Source organism: Bombina bombina, chromosome 4 (assembly GCF_027579735.1).
Source record: "Bombina bombina isolate aBomBom1 chromosome 4, aBomBom1.pri, whole genome shotgun sequence".
In the NCBI taxonomy this organism is placed as follows: domain Eukaryota; kingdom Metazoa; phylum Chordata; class Amphibia; order Anura; family Bombinatoridae; genus Bombina; species Bombina bombina.
In genome coordinates this window covers 331,846,059-331,863,149 of record NC_069502.1, presented here as the reverse complement: position 1 = coordinate 331,863,149, position 17,091 = coordinate 331,846,059, and the positions used below count along the sequence as shown (strand labels likewise).

The 17,091-nt window shown below is 38.4% G+C and overlaps 1 protein-coding gene across 1 annotated transcript in view; it reads left to right on the top strand.

Moving 5' to 3' along the window:
- The window catches only part of PLCH1 (phospholipase C eta 1), a 458,827-nt gene that overhangs the window by 185,343 nt on the left and 256,393 nt on the right, over positions 1–17,091 (top strand). The window contains exon 3 of the mRNA XM_053710072.1: positions 2,439–2,585. Coding sequence (XP_053566047.1) covers positions 2,439–2,585 — 147 coding nt within the window. The remainder of the gene's footprint in view (positions 1–2,438; positions 2,586–17,091) is intronic.

Genomic DNA, 17,091 nt, shown 5'->3' with positions numbered 1-17,091 from the left:
AATGGTAGATTGGTGACTTCCGGAAAGGTCTCATTAGTCTCAAAGTCTGTAGAAAGATGTGAATAATCAGTAGTAAGGTCAAAATGTCCTAAAAAGGAACAGACAAAGGACACACACACAAACTCAAACTTGCACATACACCCAAAGAAACACCAACAGAGACAGCCTCAGAAAACACACAAAGACATACACTCACACAGAGACACTCACAGAAAACACAGAAAGACATACATACACACCCTCACTGAGACATCCACAGAAAACACACAAAGACATACACACACCCTCACAGAGACACCCACAGAAAATACACACCCTCACAGAGACATCCACAGAAAAAACACAGACATACATACACACACACACCCTCACACACCCTGACAGAGACATCCACAGAAAACACAGACATACACACCCACCCTCACAGAGGTATCCAGAGAAAATACACAAAGACAAACACACGCCCACCCTCACAGAGACACCCATAGAAAAAGCTCAAAGACATATGCACACACCCTCACAGACATCCACAGAAAATGCACAAAGACATACACACCCACCCTCACAGAGATACCAACAGAAAAAAATACATACACACTCATAGATACACAAACCAAAGCACAAAGACATAAACACAGACACCCACAGAAACACTCACAGGAGGAAACATTTATGCACCTTGCATCCCCTTAATCAACAGTGTGTGACATGCATGATAAAAAAATGCAGAAATTAAGAGATCACTTTTGAAAGAATCATATTTGTAAATGTGCAAACAAAAATAATTCTGTGAATTCAAAATTGTACATTAATGATCTGGGTAGATGGCTAGATGAAGAAAAGTACTTATAAAAGGTTGACATATGTTTGTTTGATATTTTCCCCAACCAAGAGCACCACTTCAATTATAGTGTACAAATGTTCCCATCTGTCAGCTGTACTTGTGGATTTTGAAAATGCTGTACTCTATATGGTCTTGGTGGAACCATAAGCTGTGGTACTCATACCATTAGATCTGGTTAAATGTAGGATTTAAGCTTGTTGGTATGCATTTCAAAATTAAGTCAGCTGTAGAGTAAACTGAACAGTTTTAAGTTAACCTGTCTCATTCCAACACTGAGCAATCTTAGTCTGAGAGTATAACATGTTATGCAAATGTAAAAATATTAGATAAAATGCCTCCTAGTATCTGGAAAGTCCTTGCATAAAGGGGCAGTAAACTGGAATGTAATATATATCATTTGTGTATTGAGGAGGAAAAATTTCTGCATGGTTTTAAATATAGAATTTCTACAGTATTGTCAAATAATCATAAATACACTGCTGCTAAAAAAATGTGTTTTTATGGACCCCTGGCCCCACCATACAACTACTACCACACTGAAGTTACAATCTTAAATTGCACAAAGAAATAAAAAACATTTGCTAAGTAATTCCTACCTCCTCTGCAAATGAAAGTGATCAGCCGTCTGACTCAGGCACACGCTCTACAAACAAAGTGCCAAGTCTGTCTCACACTGTGCATAGTGGTTTAGTGCACACTCAGAAATCCTCTCAAATGCTAATACTTTACTCCTTGTAATAACATTTCCCATGCTCAATTAGCACTCTGCTGTAGTACCCACTGGTGGCTGCCAAAATTTAATTTTTTTTTTTTTCAAGTTCTTACCTCATGGGGCCCCCCTAGCCCATTGGGCCCCTGACAGGAGACACCCCTGTCACCCCCTGATGGCGGCCCTGAAAGAAGATCTTATAACCTCCCATCAGAGAAACATATAATAAGAACACTCATATGAAAGAGAAGCATTCCTTAATTTAAATAATATATTTTGTGTCATTATATCTATCAAATGATAATCATTGTAATAATGGGCATCTGACAGTAACCACAATCCACAAGTATCCAGAGAAGGAAGGCAGCAATATGGTGGTAAAAAATGGTTTATTAAGCATTGCTACATTTTCTGATGGTTTAAATATATCAAATATTTGAAATAGCCTTTTTTTGTAAAATATGCTGCTTCATTAGTAAGGTCACTTAGTATCCAATTGAGATATGATGCCAAAATGTTGGTTCTGAAAGAGTTAATATTGTGAATATCCTTGACTGCCCCCTTGTGGTGGTTGGGTATATAAGGATACTTTGTATCAGTATTTTTATTGCATGATGAAGGGAAGTAATTCCCGAAACGTTGCTATTTTTTGTGCTTAATAAACCATTTTTTACCACCATATTGCTGCTTTCCTTCTCTGTATACCTGTGGATATTGTGAGGTCTTTGTCGTGACCTTGGTTGGTGTGCAGTAACCACAATCCTGCAGGATCTGGGGTTGCTGGGAGGCTTCAGATGTGTAAATGAAGTAAATGGCTTATCACTGAGCGTGTTACTATGTGGCTTTAAGGATGATGATATTCAATGATCTTCATTTGCTTTGCAGTTGAAAGATGTATGAGTGTAATGCAGTCTGGGACACAGATGATCAAACTCAAGAGTGGAGCAAAGGGCTTGGTACGTCTATTTTACCTGGATGAACACCGTACCTGTATAAGATGGAGACCCTCACGGAAAAGCGAAAAAGCAAAAAGTAAGAACCAGTTTATATATTAATTACTTCTTAAAAAAGGGAAACAAGAAAATGGAAAAAAAGAAAAATATATAGACCACCCTATCCAGCAACAAGATTATGTTAGGCAAAAATAGAGCCAATACTTGTGCATAGAATAAGGACACAGAATTGTTCACACCATATTTACCTCACATTTATTAAATGATGAATAGAAAAAAAGACTTATGATGTCAATATATATAGCACACTTCTAAAAACATACATTATGACTTACCAGATAATTTCCTTTCCTTCGATACAGGGAGAGTCCACAGCTGCATTAATTACTTGTGGGAATATAGAACCTGGCCACCAGGAGGAGACAAATACAAAGTGTGTAGACGCGGTAAAGCTGCGTCCGAAACTGGAACCGGTAACTCCTGTGAAATCCTCCAATGATAGAGGCTGGCAGAGTGCCGTAGCCTGCGATATGATCCAATACCGCACAGTGTTAGACAAAATAGGAAGGCTGAGTGGCAGGCACTTCTTAAACAAACAGGCACTAGGTTCAAATTTAAAAGGAAAAAAAATACACCCCAGTTAAAGGCTTAAATACCTCCCCCACTTCCCTCATCCCCCAGTCATCCTGCCGAGAGAACAAGGAACAGTAGTAGAAATATTAGGGGGAAAATGGTGCCAGAAGAAAAACAACTTAAATTTAGGGCCGCCCACCAGAGAGCACGGGCGGGAGCTGTGGACTCTCCCTGTATCAAAGGAAAAGAAATGATCTGGTAAGTCATAATTTATGTTTTCCTTCTAAATCCAGGGAGAGTCCACAGCTGCGTTCATTATTTGTGGGAAACTATACCCAAGCTACAGAGGACACTGAATGCTAATGGGAGGGTACAAATAAGAGGCAGCCCAACCTGAGGACACCACAGCCTGCAAGAAAACCAACTCCCAAGGCTTCCTTGACAGAAGCAAAAAATAAATGTTAAGAATGTGAAGAGGACCAAGTAGTCGCCCAACAATCAGAACCATAGGCCATAGGCTCTCATGTCAGAGACCCCAAAAAGATGTCACTGTACTCTAAATGAGCCATAAACCTCTGAGGAGGCTCATGTCCTGCTTTCTCCTAGAACCAGCAAAAAACATTCCTCCACCAGCAAGGAGGAAATTATCAGCTTCCAAAACCCTGTACTCCCCAGATATAATAACATTATGGAAAAAACTGTCTATTCTGATGAAGACTGACAGAAACCTCAAGGTAAGAGTCCCCAAAAAGTAAGAACCTCTTCCCATTTGAACAAAGAATATTACAATCTTAGGGAGAAAAAACTTGGATAGCCTTATTAGAAAGGAGACCACAATAAGGAAGAATGTATTGCATAGTGTAACACAGAAACTAAGATATGTAGAAAAAACAATCTACAGATGAAATAGGTCCTTGAATAAGAATTCAAAGACCACCTCCTGTACAGGTACAAAGGTAACCTGATGCAACTCCTGAAGGATAAATTAAACCCCAAAAGGAGCAAGGAATTGACTTGCCGCCCAGCCACAGGCAGAGCCCTAGCAAGAGCAACTGACCACCTGGAAGGACAATGAACTTCTGGAACTGGAGCACAAACAGAAAGCAAAAACTGCTTGCAAAAACACATACCAGAGAAAGAAAACGCAGCTGGTAACTATCTGCAACCTTCCGCTTGCCAGGAAGGTAAGCTAACCAACAGGCTATCTTTGCAGGCTGCCCCTTTAAACAAGAACTAGTTAGACAAGCCCTTCACTAACTCATTCTAAAGGGGAAGAAGAATGCTCCAGTATCCAGAAGAGAGTCAGGACAAGCTAGCTCCTCTCAAAAAGAAAAGAGAGAGTCCTCCATGCCTAAAATAGGTGACGAGGAACCAGGTACGAGCTAAAAGAAAAGACCGAAAACTTTTAGACAAAATCTTCTCTTGGCTAGGTCCAAGCAATCCCTCGCAAAACGCCCAAAAATAAAAACAATCCCAAGCTGCATAGAGACCATGACCCGGTAGATCCCTGCAACAAGAGAACTCTCATGGCAGCAAAGCCTCTAGCCAGGATAACGAACTTGCGGGCAAAAATGGTGCAACAGTCTCACGGACGCCCACTTCAGATCCATTCTGGAAGAGCACGCTCAGAGAATGTATTGCTTTCAAGAGCCGTAGTGGGCCTCCACCCACCACCAAATTCGAGACCATCCCATCTACGCAGCAGGAACTCACTAACTCAGAAATAATTCACTCACCAAGAAGTCCCGACTGGCATGGACCCAGAAGACCAGACCTCAGAGCCAAATGCTTGACTGAAAAAACCCCCAAGGATGATTGGAAAGAAAATCCTGATTCACATACCCCCAACACTTTCTCCCTGCTGACAGGAAAGAGACCAAGACAAAACTGCCCTGGGGGAACTAGGATAACAATCCCCAACACCGGGAGATCTGGACTGAACACTGGAGAATAAGTCGAAGACACAGCCTGGGCTGAATTCACACAGTGCCAACTGAAGCCTGAAGGTGAATTGGAGAGCAGAATCCAAAGAAGTAAATTTAACTTTGTAAGCTCTAAAGCAAAGAGCCTTCCTCTCCGAAAACCGCATCCAAAGGATCCAACCTGGTGTCAACACCAGAACTCATGTCTAGGTCCACCTTTGAGGATGATACTGGCAGGAAGAAATCCCAAAAGGTCTACTAGAAGATGCTGGAGAAACCAGAAATGCCAAGACTCGGGAGCCACTGCAACACCTAGACATAGGCTACTGCCACATTAACCCCAGATCCCAAAACTGAGAACCAAAGCAAGGTTACGGAAGAAGAAACAGTCCCTAAGAACTGGACCTGCTTAAACAAGCATGATTTAAATGGACATCTAGCGTCAGCAGCCGGATTCAAATCATCAACCTTCTAGTTGCAAAGCCACAGAGAAAACTACCAGACTATCTTCATCCTAAATCCAGGTAGAGAAAACCGTGTATGCTCTCTGAACAAAGAGATCAAATAAGCTCTGCTTAAAGATCATCAGACCCAGAAGGATGAGAAAACCCCTCCCCTAATCAGGACATTCAACAACAGTGTATGACACTGTGAAGAGTACCGGGACAAGACTCCAAAAGTCCCCTAATCCAGAAAAAAATGGAAGGAAAAGCTCAACTTCGGCCTCTACTGACCCCGGACCCATATGATCCAGCATCAAGTGCCCATCCAGAAGAACCTAAGACAGGTCCTGCCTGTCCTTTGGTATAGAAGGGCCCGCTCTGTCTGGAACAGAATAATTAGAAAAAGCACCTTCTCTATTACCCAAAACAGGTCCTGCCTGTCATCAAGGGTACGACATGTCTGTCATAAAAACTTAAGTTCCAGCAGTGCTAGGAACTGTAAATAAACAAATAGAGAAAACAAGCTCTGAGTCTTAAACTTTCATATCTATAAAATCGAGGGAAAGATCACCCCGACCAGAGATCTAGAAGCTTTCATCAGAAGACATCCATCTCGACTATCAAAGTTGATATAACCAGAAACACTCCAAGTGACAAAACTCAAAAAGAGAGTTTCCACAAGAACCCCAAGCTCTTAAAATGAAAACTATCCGAAACGGATTAGAAAAGAAAATGGTTAAATGCATCAAAAAAGGACTTCAAACGGGTGTGCAAAATGAACAGTTCCTGCCTATGTATAACACAAACCCTCCATAGAGCTCGGGACTGGGATTCTATAACTATATGCATAGAGACGATAAAGGAGAGGATCCAACCCTCTCCACTCATCTAATCAAAATCGTTATCTAAGATAGAGGTCTGAGATCCACCTGACGGATCAGGACTGGGAACCTCTAACATCACCAAAATCTCTCTCAGAAGTAAATGTAGGTGTGCCACTCTAAGTCTAAAAGCCAAATCCTCACCAGTCAGAGGAATCAAATCAGGCGATTCCGACCCTGGAGGTTCTACCTCTGAAGCCTCAGAGGGAACCGCACCCCCAGATGACAGATCTGGCACAATCGTCATTTTACACAACGGCCCATTTGTAGGAGAGCACCCTTTGCTTGCCCATAGGCGGAAGAGGCAAACTTGCTAAAGTCATAGAGATGGCCATGCAAAAACGTGCAGTAACCTCCAGTGAAAAAAAGTCTCCCTCAGACGAAGGAGTAATGGCACTTAGGGGAATTGCATGTGTTGGATAAGATTCTAGGTTATGCACCTCACGGGACGAGGAATCCTCAGAGGTAGATGGCTCAGTGGTCTCTAACATCTCAACATTGTTAGAAGAGAAAGCCCTAATGCGGCATATGGAACATAATTGAGCAGGCTTGTCTACCCGGTCCTCTTCACAACATACGCAGGTATCAGAGGATTCCTCTAGAATAGACACCTCCATAATTCTCATTAAAAGTTTTAAGCAGAAAAACAACTGGCACTTACACCCCCAATGGCTGGGGCACTCACCACCTCCTCTGACCCAGACAGGCAGAGAATTAACTCTTCTCTGCAGCCAATCAGTCAGGAATCAGAAATGGAAAATAATATGTGACAACACCCAGTCACATGGCGCCTCATGCAGGACCGACCCTGCTAGGAAAAGCACGCCAGCTTAATAATACTGCACAGCTCTTTAACCTGTATGTTCCGTATCAGCCTAAGAGCCTAAAATGCCTCCTTACACATACACAGTCAAAATCACATAACAAACATGATTAAAAAGAACCCACTGTTCAATAATCCCCCTCAGGAGATATTAATCCTTGATTCCATAAATATAAAGGAGTCCCACTGAGACCCTGTCTTCTATTGTTAATATGTGTGTATAAAATGAAACGATCTTACCGGAATCCAAGCCATGGAACAGCAACGCGGTTCTTCAAGTTTGACAGATAGTACCAGCGCATCTGACATGGACTTGAGTGAAGAAAGCAAAAAGCGAAACTCATCAACGCTGATTGCTTATAGGAGCTGTTAATCTAAGTCTGGATGGTTCTGAAGAAAGACTCTCACTGCATCTCCAGACTCTAACTTTCATCAATGCTCTCACTGAGAGGCTGACAAGACTACTTAAAGGTACCCCTCATAAGGAACTACTCCAAAAAAACTTCCAACACTTCTCTGCCAACCTCCTGTGACAAAAGGCAAAAAATGACTGGGGGATGAGGGAAGTGGGGGGAGGTATTTAAGCCTTTGGCTGGGGTGTCTTTGCCTCCTTCTGGTGGCCAGGTTCTATATTCCCACAAGTAATGAATGCAGCTGTGGACTCTCCCTGTATTTAGAAGGAAAACTGGATATCTGGATATCCTTTATATATAGGAGAGACAAAGAATGTATGCATATAAAATTCCCAGGATCAAAAAGTATCTGTTTTAAGATAAAAGACCAAAAAAGTTGATAAGTGCACTAAGGTTAAATCACTTCCTTAAGCCTATAATCCAAAAAATTATAATCATCATAATCATGCAGTCAAACAATTCTCCAAGCTAGAGTCACTTTTCCTGTGCCAAACCCCTGTTAGCGGCACATACATAAGCATCAGTGATATCAATAGATTTACTGTGTAATCTATTGATACCTGAGGATTATCTGCTTCTGTCTCATTCCAAGCCAATAGCGTAAGGCTAATAGGCCTCTATCCAGTAACAGGCAGCAGACCCAGCTCACCGCCACTGTCATTATCCTAAGATCAGCTACGTGCGTTTCACCCATGTGAACATAGACAGGCTTCTTCCGGCTTCTCTATTTGCATTACTTCCTCAGACTTTTATGCCACTCAATAAGTTCTGCCCCTTTAGGTTGAAATAGTTCTTACGCTTATGCTAAAATTGTTATAGTAAATAACAATACTTATTTATCACTCTGTCTATTTATCTATTCTTTATAAAGATTTTCATTAGTTATGTTTTCTTCCTTTTGCAATTATTTCATACCTACATTTCATATTGTTAATCATATATGCAGGTTTCAAATAATTTTTATTATAATCTTATTACAAAATCTGAATTTTATTAATTACTACAAAGCTTCAAATGAATGTTCCATTCTTCTTCAATATCTGTACAATTTATTTCATAGAGAAAAAATAATGAATGTTTTCAAGTGCTTCTATATTCATAGAAAAGGAGCATAATTTATTTTTTTCATTAACCCTGTGGATTTAATGCTCTCAAAGAAGAAAATCCATTTGCATTCTTTTTGCAATAAACAATTTCAAGCTCTCCCCCTCAGGTCAATCTTTTCTAGACCAATACATTTCAATATGTTTGCATCGCCATTATTGAACTTTTTAAAGTGACTGGCTACACTATTGTTTTTTACTTTGTTTATAATATCCCTTTTATGTTCCTTTATTCTTTCTTATATCTCTCTATAGGTTTTACAAACATAGTACATGGGACATGTACAGTATACTAAGTATATCACCTCTTCACTTTTGCAGTCAATTCTACCTTTTATGTTATGACAAGTCCTATACTTATCAACAAAATATGTTTCTATTTGCACGTTCTTACAAACTGAGCATTTCTTGCATTTTACATTACCACTCTTGTTCTGTATATAATCTTTCACAAAATTACTAATAGACCCTTCATATTTGAAGCTGTGCTGGTTGTAATTTTTGGTTTATCACCCATAAAATCAGCAATTTCTGTGTCTAGGGTTAGAATGTAACAATGTCTTGCTAGAATTGTCCTGATGTCATTCCGTTTGTTATTGTACTTACTGATAAATCTTACTTGATCATCTTTCTGAGTTGATTTCTTAGTCTACAATAATTCCTCCTTTTTTTGGGCTCCAACACATCCTGATTTTAGCTGGGTATTTGAATATCCTATCTATTTAAATCTCTTTCTTAGATCTCTAGCCAATTGTTAAAGTTAGTGATTTGAGAGAAATTACTTCAATGTTTTAGGTACTGGCCCTTAGGAATATTTTTAATAAGAGGAGCTGGATGGTCTGTCTGCAAAACTGAATTACCTGAGGATGGTTTTCTGAATGTTTGTGTATTGATTCTCCCTTCCATCTCTGACATTTTTAAATCTAAAAAAGGCACTTATTTATTACTCCAGTTATACGCCTTTTTTAGATTAAGATCATTATGATTTAACTCTCACATAAAACCATTTAAATCAGTTTCAGATCCCACCCAAAAGATCAGAATATGATCGATGGAACAAAGCCAAAGGCTTACATATTTATTATTCTGTAATTCACTGAAAAATACAATATATTTCTCCTATTTGCCTAAAAATATGAAAGCAAATGTTGGGGCACAGCATGCACCCATTGCTGTGCCCTGTATTTGTTGGTAAAATTTGCCATTGAAAAGAAAATCTTTGTTTTCCAAGATAAATACTTGTAAGCTATTACTGTGTGGGATTGAAGAATATAGAGGTACTACATCTATTGTTACTAGTAAAAATTTACTGATGTCATCAATCATTACATAATCTAGCTTCCTAAATACATCCCTAGTATCCTTAACGTAAGATGTAAGTTACTAAAAAAGGGTCTTAAAATATTATCCACATATTGTGATACTTTTTCTGTAAGATCTCCTTGACTCAATATTATTGGTCTCCCAGGTGGTGGGATTTTAATTTTATTTAATTTGGGAATGGTGTAAAATGTTGGGGTAACTGGAAATTTTACCTCTAAAAACTGTTCTTCATAATAATTTATTGACCCCTCCTCCAGTGCAACAATAATTATCTCATAAATGTCAGTTTTAAAAGAAACTGTAGGAACCTGTCTTAACAGTTTGTATTGTTTCATATCTAGTAATTGCTGAGAACACTATTCATATTCACTTGTGTTAAGTATCACCACATTTCCGCCTTTATCTGATGGCTTAATGGTTCTTTTTCATTCTTTAAATCCGCTAATGCATTTCTCATCCAATTTTTCAAAATCCTGTTCTACCATTTTTACAAACTATTGTACATTTGGTACTAAGGATTTTTTTTTCTCATTGTTGTATGACCTATACTTAATTCTTTATTAACATCTTCATTTTCCGAACTTAATTCTTCTAATTGCTGAACCACTACTCTATCATTTAAATCTAGAGTATCTTCATCTATTCAAAAGTACTTTATAAATATAAGAATAATAATTATTTATATTCAAATCGGAAACTGTGAAATCTTAAGAAAAACATCTTTCATATGTCTCATTTATTTTGTATAATAACATCAAAATGGTGAGGAAGGAAAATAGGCTAGCTTGTTCTAGAAATCAGTTAATTTATTAGCTATTGCAGCTTATCAGGACAGTTAATCAATCTCATCATATATTGCAAAACACGACTAGTCTGACTGACAGTGAACGTGACATGACCAGCAGGCCAGTGTATCTACATGCATAGACAGCTTTAAAGGGACTTACATGTCTAATTTAAAATGAACTGCATTGTATTTTTCATTCACTGAGAATTAATATACTTCTTTTGGCAACAAAAAACAAAAAACTACTGCTTCAGTAGTAACTTTTAAAATCAATGTGACCTGTAATTGATATGGCAGAATGCCATATGCATGAACTACCTGCCTGTGCATACTCTGAGTACTGGCTGTGACTTGTCACATGACATCACTACAATTCATTTTGGTTAACCTTTATGTCCCTTTGATGAGCATAGTGAACATTGAATTCACAATGTGATGGATTTAACGGCCCACACCTTACCTTATTTTTTTAATTCACTACTAAACACATCTTGTTGCTTGTGGTAAAGTTTAGTGAATCTGGTCCAGGTATAGACTTATACTGTAGATTGACTGGAATAGCTTTTCTAGACTCTCTCCCCTCTCACCAATTTCTATGATGTTTTGTGGGGCATGCATACTAATGAAGCAAGAGATGAGTGAGGGATAGTTAATGGCTGCTTCTTACAATAAGTTAGTAGTTGAGGAGACCACTCCATGGTGAGTTAATTTAGACAAGAGTTCTGTGACTGTGGGTCATGCTGTTCATGCTGTTATTACCTATAATTTACACTGACATTTTTATATAGAATCAAGATGTCTATAGGAGAGACTGTATAGAAAGTATAGATAGAGGACCATCCTAGAATGGGTATTACAAGTTTTTGTCTGTATAATCCTCTATAAAATTCTCTTGCATTCCCAATGCAATTTCCTAAATAAATTGACAATAAAATAAAAAAGTCTAGACTTCTTATTAAATTATTACTTTTTAGGGGCTGAATGGTCACCCTGGTGTGGCACCACATGCTGCATAAGAACAAAACAATTTGGCTTGCCATATAGGTTTGCCGTTCCTGCTCAGTGTGATACCTGGTGGATAGTTACAGAACCGGCCTCTATGTTGTGAAACTTTCAATTTTGTCTCTTTTCTGTTGTAGCTACTTCCTTTCCCTGCTGTTTTCTCATTGACAATGGGGGTGTATTCACTGTCAACCTCTGCAGTTTTACTAATTCCTATGTTATTGTAGTGAGTCTATCCAATGAAGAACGGTGTGTACTTATTAGGGAACATGATCTGTAAAATAACTGACACCAGAAAGACTTGAAGTGAATCTAACTACTACTTGTGTTGCTTATTTTCCCAGGACATCTCTGTCACCTTCACCATCAAACATTAACAGTTTCTTGCAACATTTCATTTGGTTTGTTCATGTCTGCTAAAATGTAAAGCATACCACGTTTAGCTATGAGATTGTATTCTTTATTAGTTACTAACAAATGTATAAATAATGCATTTCTACTGCTAACAATTTTCCCAATACACCACTAAAATATATTTATTAAGTTAATGCACATTATAGGATATTGCAAGTCAGTGTGGATCAACAGTTCCCAATATTTTCAGCAACATTGCACATTTTAATGAAAGAAAAAAATCAAGAGCATGTCATTTGTTCAGTTAAATTTTTTGCTCATAAACATGAAAATATGAAAAGAAACGAGGACAAGTTTATGGTACAGTCATCGCAAATTGTCGTGTGTTTGCAGCATGAGAAGCTGAGATGCAGATCTGTGTTCTAGGTCATTGAAAATGTCCATCAAAACTTTCATGGCATAATTATACATTTTCTATCTATATCAAAACCAAGCAGCTCATATTATGACTCTTCTAAAGTTAATAAGGGTATTTTGTAAGAGAGTAAGGAATATCAGCAGTGTCTTTATTCTGTTATAATACCTATTTTAAAAAAAAATAATAATAATAAAAGGGCTAGATGTGTACATATGTGTTTACATATGTATATATGTATGTACAGTTATATACATAACACACATGTATATACACATATTCAGACGTGTGTGATCAGTGTTCCCTCTAAGTTGAAATGTTGTAAAGGTATTAACAAACACATATACTGTATACACCGGGTGAGCACGTCTAAGACACACTCACAGGGAAATGTCACATACACTTACAGGCATATTTGCTTTTTCTCTGAAATAACCACGTTATAAGAGACATGCCTATCATGTCTATCATGGTCACTGAAGCCCCTTCTTTACTCACTAGTTCAAGTCCTATCTCGTGGGTCACAACAATGATGTCACACACAGTAAAGATGTGGCCAGAGGTATAAGCACATCCTCATTATCAGTGGTGAAGGAGTTAGCTTCTTACAGAACCCATATCTTCATCCTTGCTCATGTAAACCTTCATTAGAAAGAGGAAAGTTATGGAAACCCCTGTCTCCCGCTACTAAATGAGTGTGGACAGTAGTAAAAAAAAATATTTTTAAGTAGTTTTATAATTAATGATATTCGGTTAAGCACAAGTTTGAAAATGTAACAAGTTATATATTTCACTTTTGATTAAACATTTTAATTACACATATACCCCAGAGTTTTCTGCAGAATGAATGTGTTACTACTATAAACTGCAACATTACAATACTTCCAAAACACACAAATGATAGGTGCTAAATGCCCTCTGCCAAGGTTTATTTACATAAAATGAATTAAAAAGCAAAATCCCTATCAGTCATTATTTTTATTGATGTGCCATAATAAATCCATAATAATAAATCATAATAAAAATAATAAATCATAATAAAAATAATAAATCCTTAGTGTCATACAAGTAAGTAAAGTAAATAAAAACAAGACATTCACTTTTAAAATAAATACTTTATGCCCTTCCCTGTCAGTAATTACCCCTGTGCACAGACTGATTGAGCATCCAACCTAAGGGACAGAGGACACCAAAAGAGCTGCAGATAGAGTTTGCAGTCTGATGTGACTATTAGACTGTTATAAGTAGACTTCCTGTGCTACTTACAATCTGAGCGGCTGATTAGTTTAGCGTCCAGTTGTTCCTGAAGTACATCTAGCGAGGTGCACCTGGGATCAGAAGGAAACTGGGACAGACCAACAGGTAGACTGTGCTGCATTGGAGGTGCCTGGGAAGATGTGCACTACCGGTGTTCTATTGACAACTCCAATACATCGAAAACTCCAATCTCACGTCATTTCCGGTGTTTTCACTGTAATCGCCTATCTTCACTATCTATTTTGCCTCTGCCTGGGGGGTTCAAGGGGGGGCGTATGCTAGAGGATCGGCGGTGTGCCCCTGTTCTGTTAAGGGACCAAACTTTTTAAAAGAGCGAACCATATCACTTCCTGTGATGTTACATCAGCTGTTGTACACATTTTGCCCCTAATGCGCATGCGTGCCAGCGTCATCTCATACCTGGCCGCATACGTCACTGTGAAACTATTTAGACTTGTGAAATTGAGAAGCCTTTCTATAGCGCATGTGTGGGATTTTCTATCACAAATGGGGGGGGGGTTATGGAACGCTGTTTATTAGTCCCTGCATGACAAACAGCCACTTGGCTATCGCCACTGCTTGTGTTGGAAGATCCATTTTGCAATGTCGTATTTTTTATCCTTACATTTATATCGGTTTTACACCATAATTCACATATTTGGCTGTTTGTCATGCAGGGACCAATAAACAGCGTTCCATAAACCCTCCCATTTGTGATAGAAAATCCCACGAATGCGCTATAGAAAGACTTCTCAATTTCACAAGTCTAAATAATTTCACAGTGACATATGCGGCCAGGTATGTGATGACGCTGGCACGCATGCGCATTAGGGGGAAAATGTGTACAACAGCTGATGTAACGTCACAGGAAGTGACATGGTTCGCTCTTTTGAAAAGTTCGGTCCCTTAACAGAACGCCCCCCAGGACAGGCAAAAACAGATAGTGAAAATAGAAGGGTCACCAGAAGTGACGTCACATTGAAGTTTTCGAGGAATTGGAGTTCTCGTCAGAACACTGGTGTTCTGTCGAAAATAGCTACCTTGTCGAGATTAGCTACCTCGAAGTGTGCATGCTCACAATTACATAATTGCATTCCAAAGATGTTTCAAAAGAATCTTTAGAATGCTATTACGTAATTATAAGCGTGCGCACATCCTCAGGTAGCTAATCTTGACAGAGAGGAAAATTAGTCTCCTATTCAATATCAAAACAACGATGTCCATGCACACATGCGTAGTTTAAGCCGTTGGTTGCTAATTCCGACAGTGTCTTTTCTAATGCTGTTATCCAAGGCTGTTGAATATGTGCAAATGTACGGTGTAAACAAAAGTTTTAATGTCAATGGACCTGTTGCATGCATGAGCAGTCAACAGCCTTGGGTAACAGAATTAGAAATGACACTGTCCGAAATTAGCTACCAACAGTTTAAACTACACATGCACGCATGGATATCGCTGCTTTAACATTGAACTCATTTTCTTCTCTTTCGAGATTAGCTACCCAAGGACACATACAAGTGCACATGCTTATAATTACGCAATTGCATTCCAAAAATTCGTTTGAACCATCTGTGTAATGCAATTATGTAATTGTGAGCATGTGTACCTCAAGGTAGCTAATTTCATCAAGGTAGCTATTTTTGACAGAACACTGGCAAGTTCACAGAAGTGAAGGGAATAGGGATTATTGATAAATTTCCAGGACTGTCTGGGACATTTTTAAACATGGTCACTTCCTGAGTTGCTCAAAAACAAAAACAAAATAACCAAGTAAACGAGCTTCTGAAAAGTTTAATAATACTGCTGCACTGTTCTGAAAAATCTGAACTGCTAGCTCAGACTGCTGTGCTCACTTTACAAACAGTTGTGCTCTTTGGTAAAAGGTACTTAGAGGGAACAGTTGCTTTTGTGAAGGGGGGTGATTAGGGGGTGCACACCCGCCACACTCCGTACGCACGCCTATGTTACAAACGTGTTTGCTTTTTGTTGGTACTGAAGGTAATAAAACAAAAATTCAGAAAACCTTTGATTTTACTCTTCATAGTTCTCTAACAATAGTGATAATTTCGAAGATTAGTAGAGGATACTGTGGTATTACTTAGTGTTTATTGGTATTGCAATTTCCTGTTCTGCAGTCATTTGATGATAGAGTTGAAGGTTATCAAGAATACAGAAAATGCTATAGATATTGGTTAGCAAAAATGCAGCTAAAATCAAGTTGATGTTTGTATAATTTAACCAAAAGTGAGCCCTGGATGAATGAATATGTAGGGAGGTACATTTGACCAGAGTTCAGATCAGGGTCGGCACCCGGTTACGGGGCTTGGTTTGAGTAGGCTATATAGGTGGGCTAGGGGCAGAAGTATCCCTCTTTTATCTCCAAACAAACTGATGAGAAGACGCTCTCTCCCCTTTTTTGATATGATGAATGTTGCAGCTCTTTGGCGATGCTTGCTGGGTAGATTTTGTGGCCAAATGAGGTACCTTCAGACTGTTATAATCTGTTCATTGTATACACAGAATATCCTAGACAAATGCCTTACTTTATTTAAGCTCCTTTTAAAATGTGCTGGCACCAAGTGAATTTTCAGTTCTGCAATGCTCCTTGCAGAATTCATAAATTAAATCTGTTTCCTGCCGCCTCTCTGAGCAGTAGAGACAAATGCAGTATACAAAGAACTGGTACTCAAGTACATTGAAACAGATACATATAAAGCCCTCAGACAACAGTGATATTACCTTTTCTCTTGCACAGTAAAATTTCCTGGTATAAAGCACTTGGAGGTTTCATGTAAATTCCAGTGTTTTATGGAGATTGGTATTGGCCTCCTAAATGCATTATTGCCTCTCCCAATACTGCTTCCCTTATTACATTAACACTTTACTCATCCTATTTCATTAAACACTTGCTTCTCAGCACATTTTAACCCCTAAATGCCAAGCCCCACCTCATTTTTAATCTCTTTAACCAACGTCCTAGTGTATCTTTAATCCTGTAACCATCATTCCCCCTTGGTATTATTAACCTTTTAATGGTTAACTACCATTGTATCCTTCACTGCATAACCACAATACTAAATTTGCATGCTAACCTCAACTATAAAACCCAACATATTCTAAGCCTCCAAGACAACTACTGCATATTTAAAATAAATATGCACCCATATTCCTAGTCATCTCACCCTAGGATACCCAATATATATATATATATATATATATATATATATATATATATATATATATATATATATATATATATATATATACATACATACAGTGGGGCAAAAAA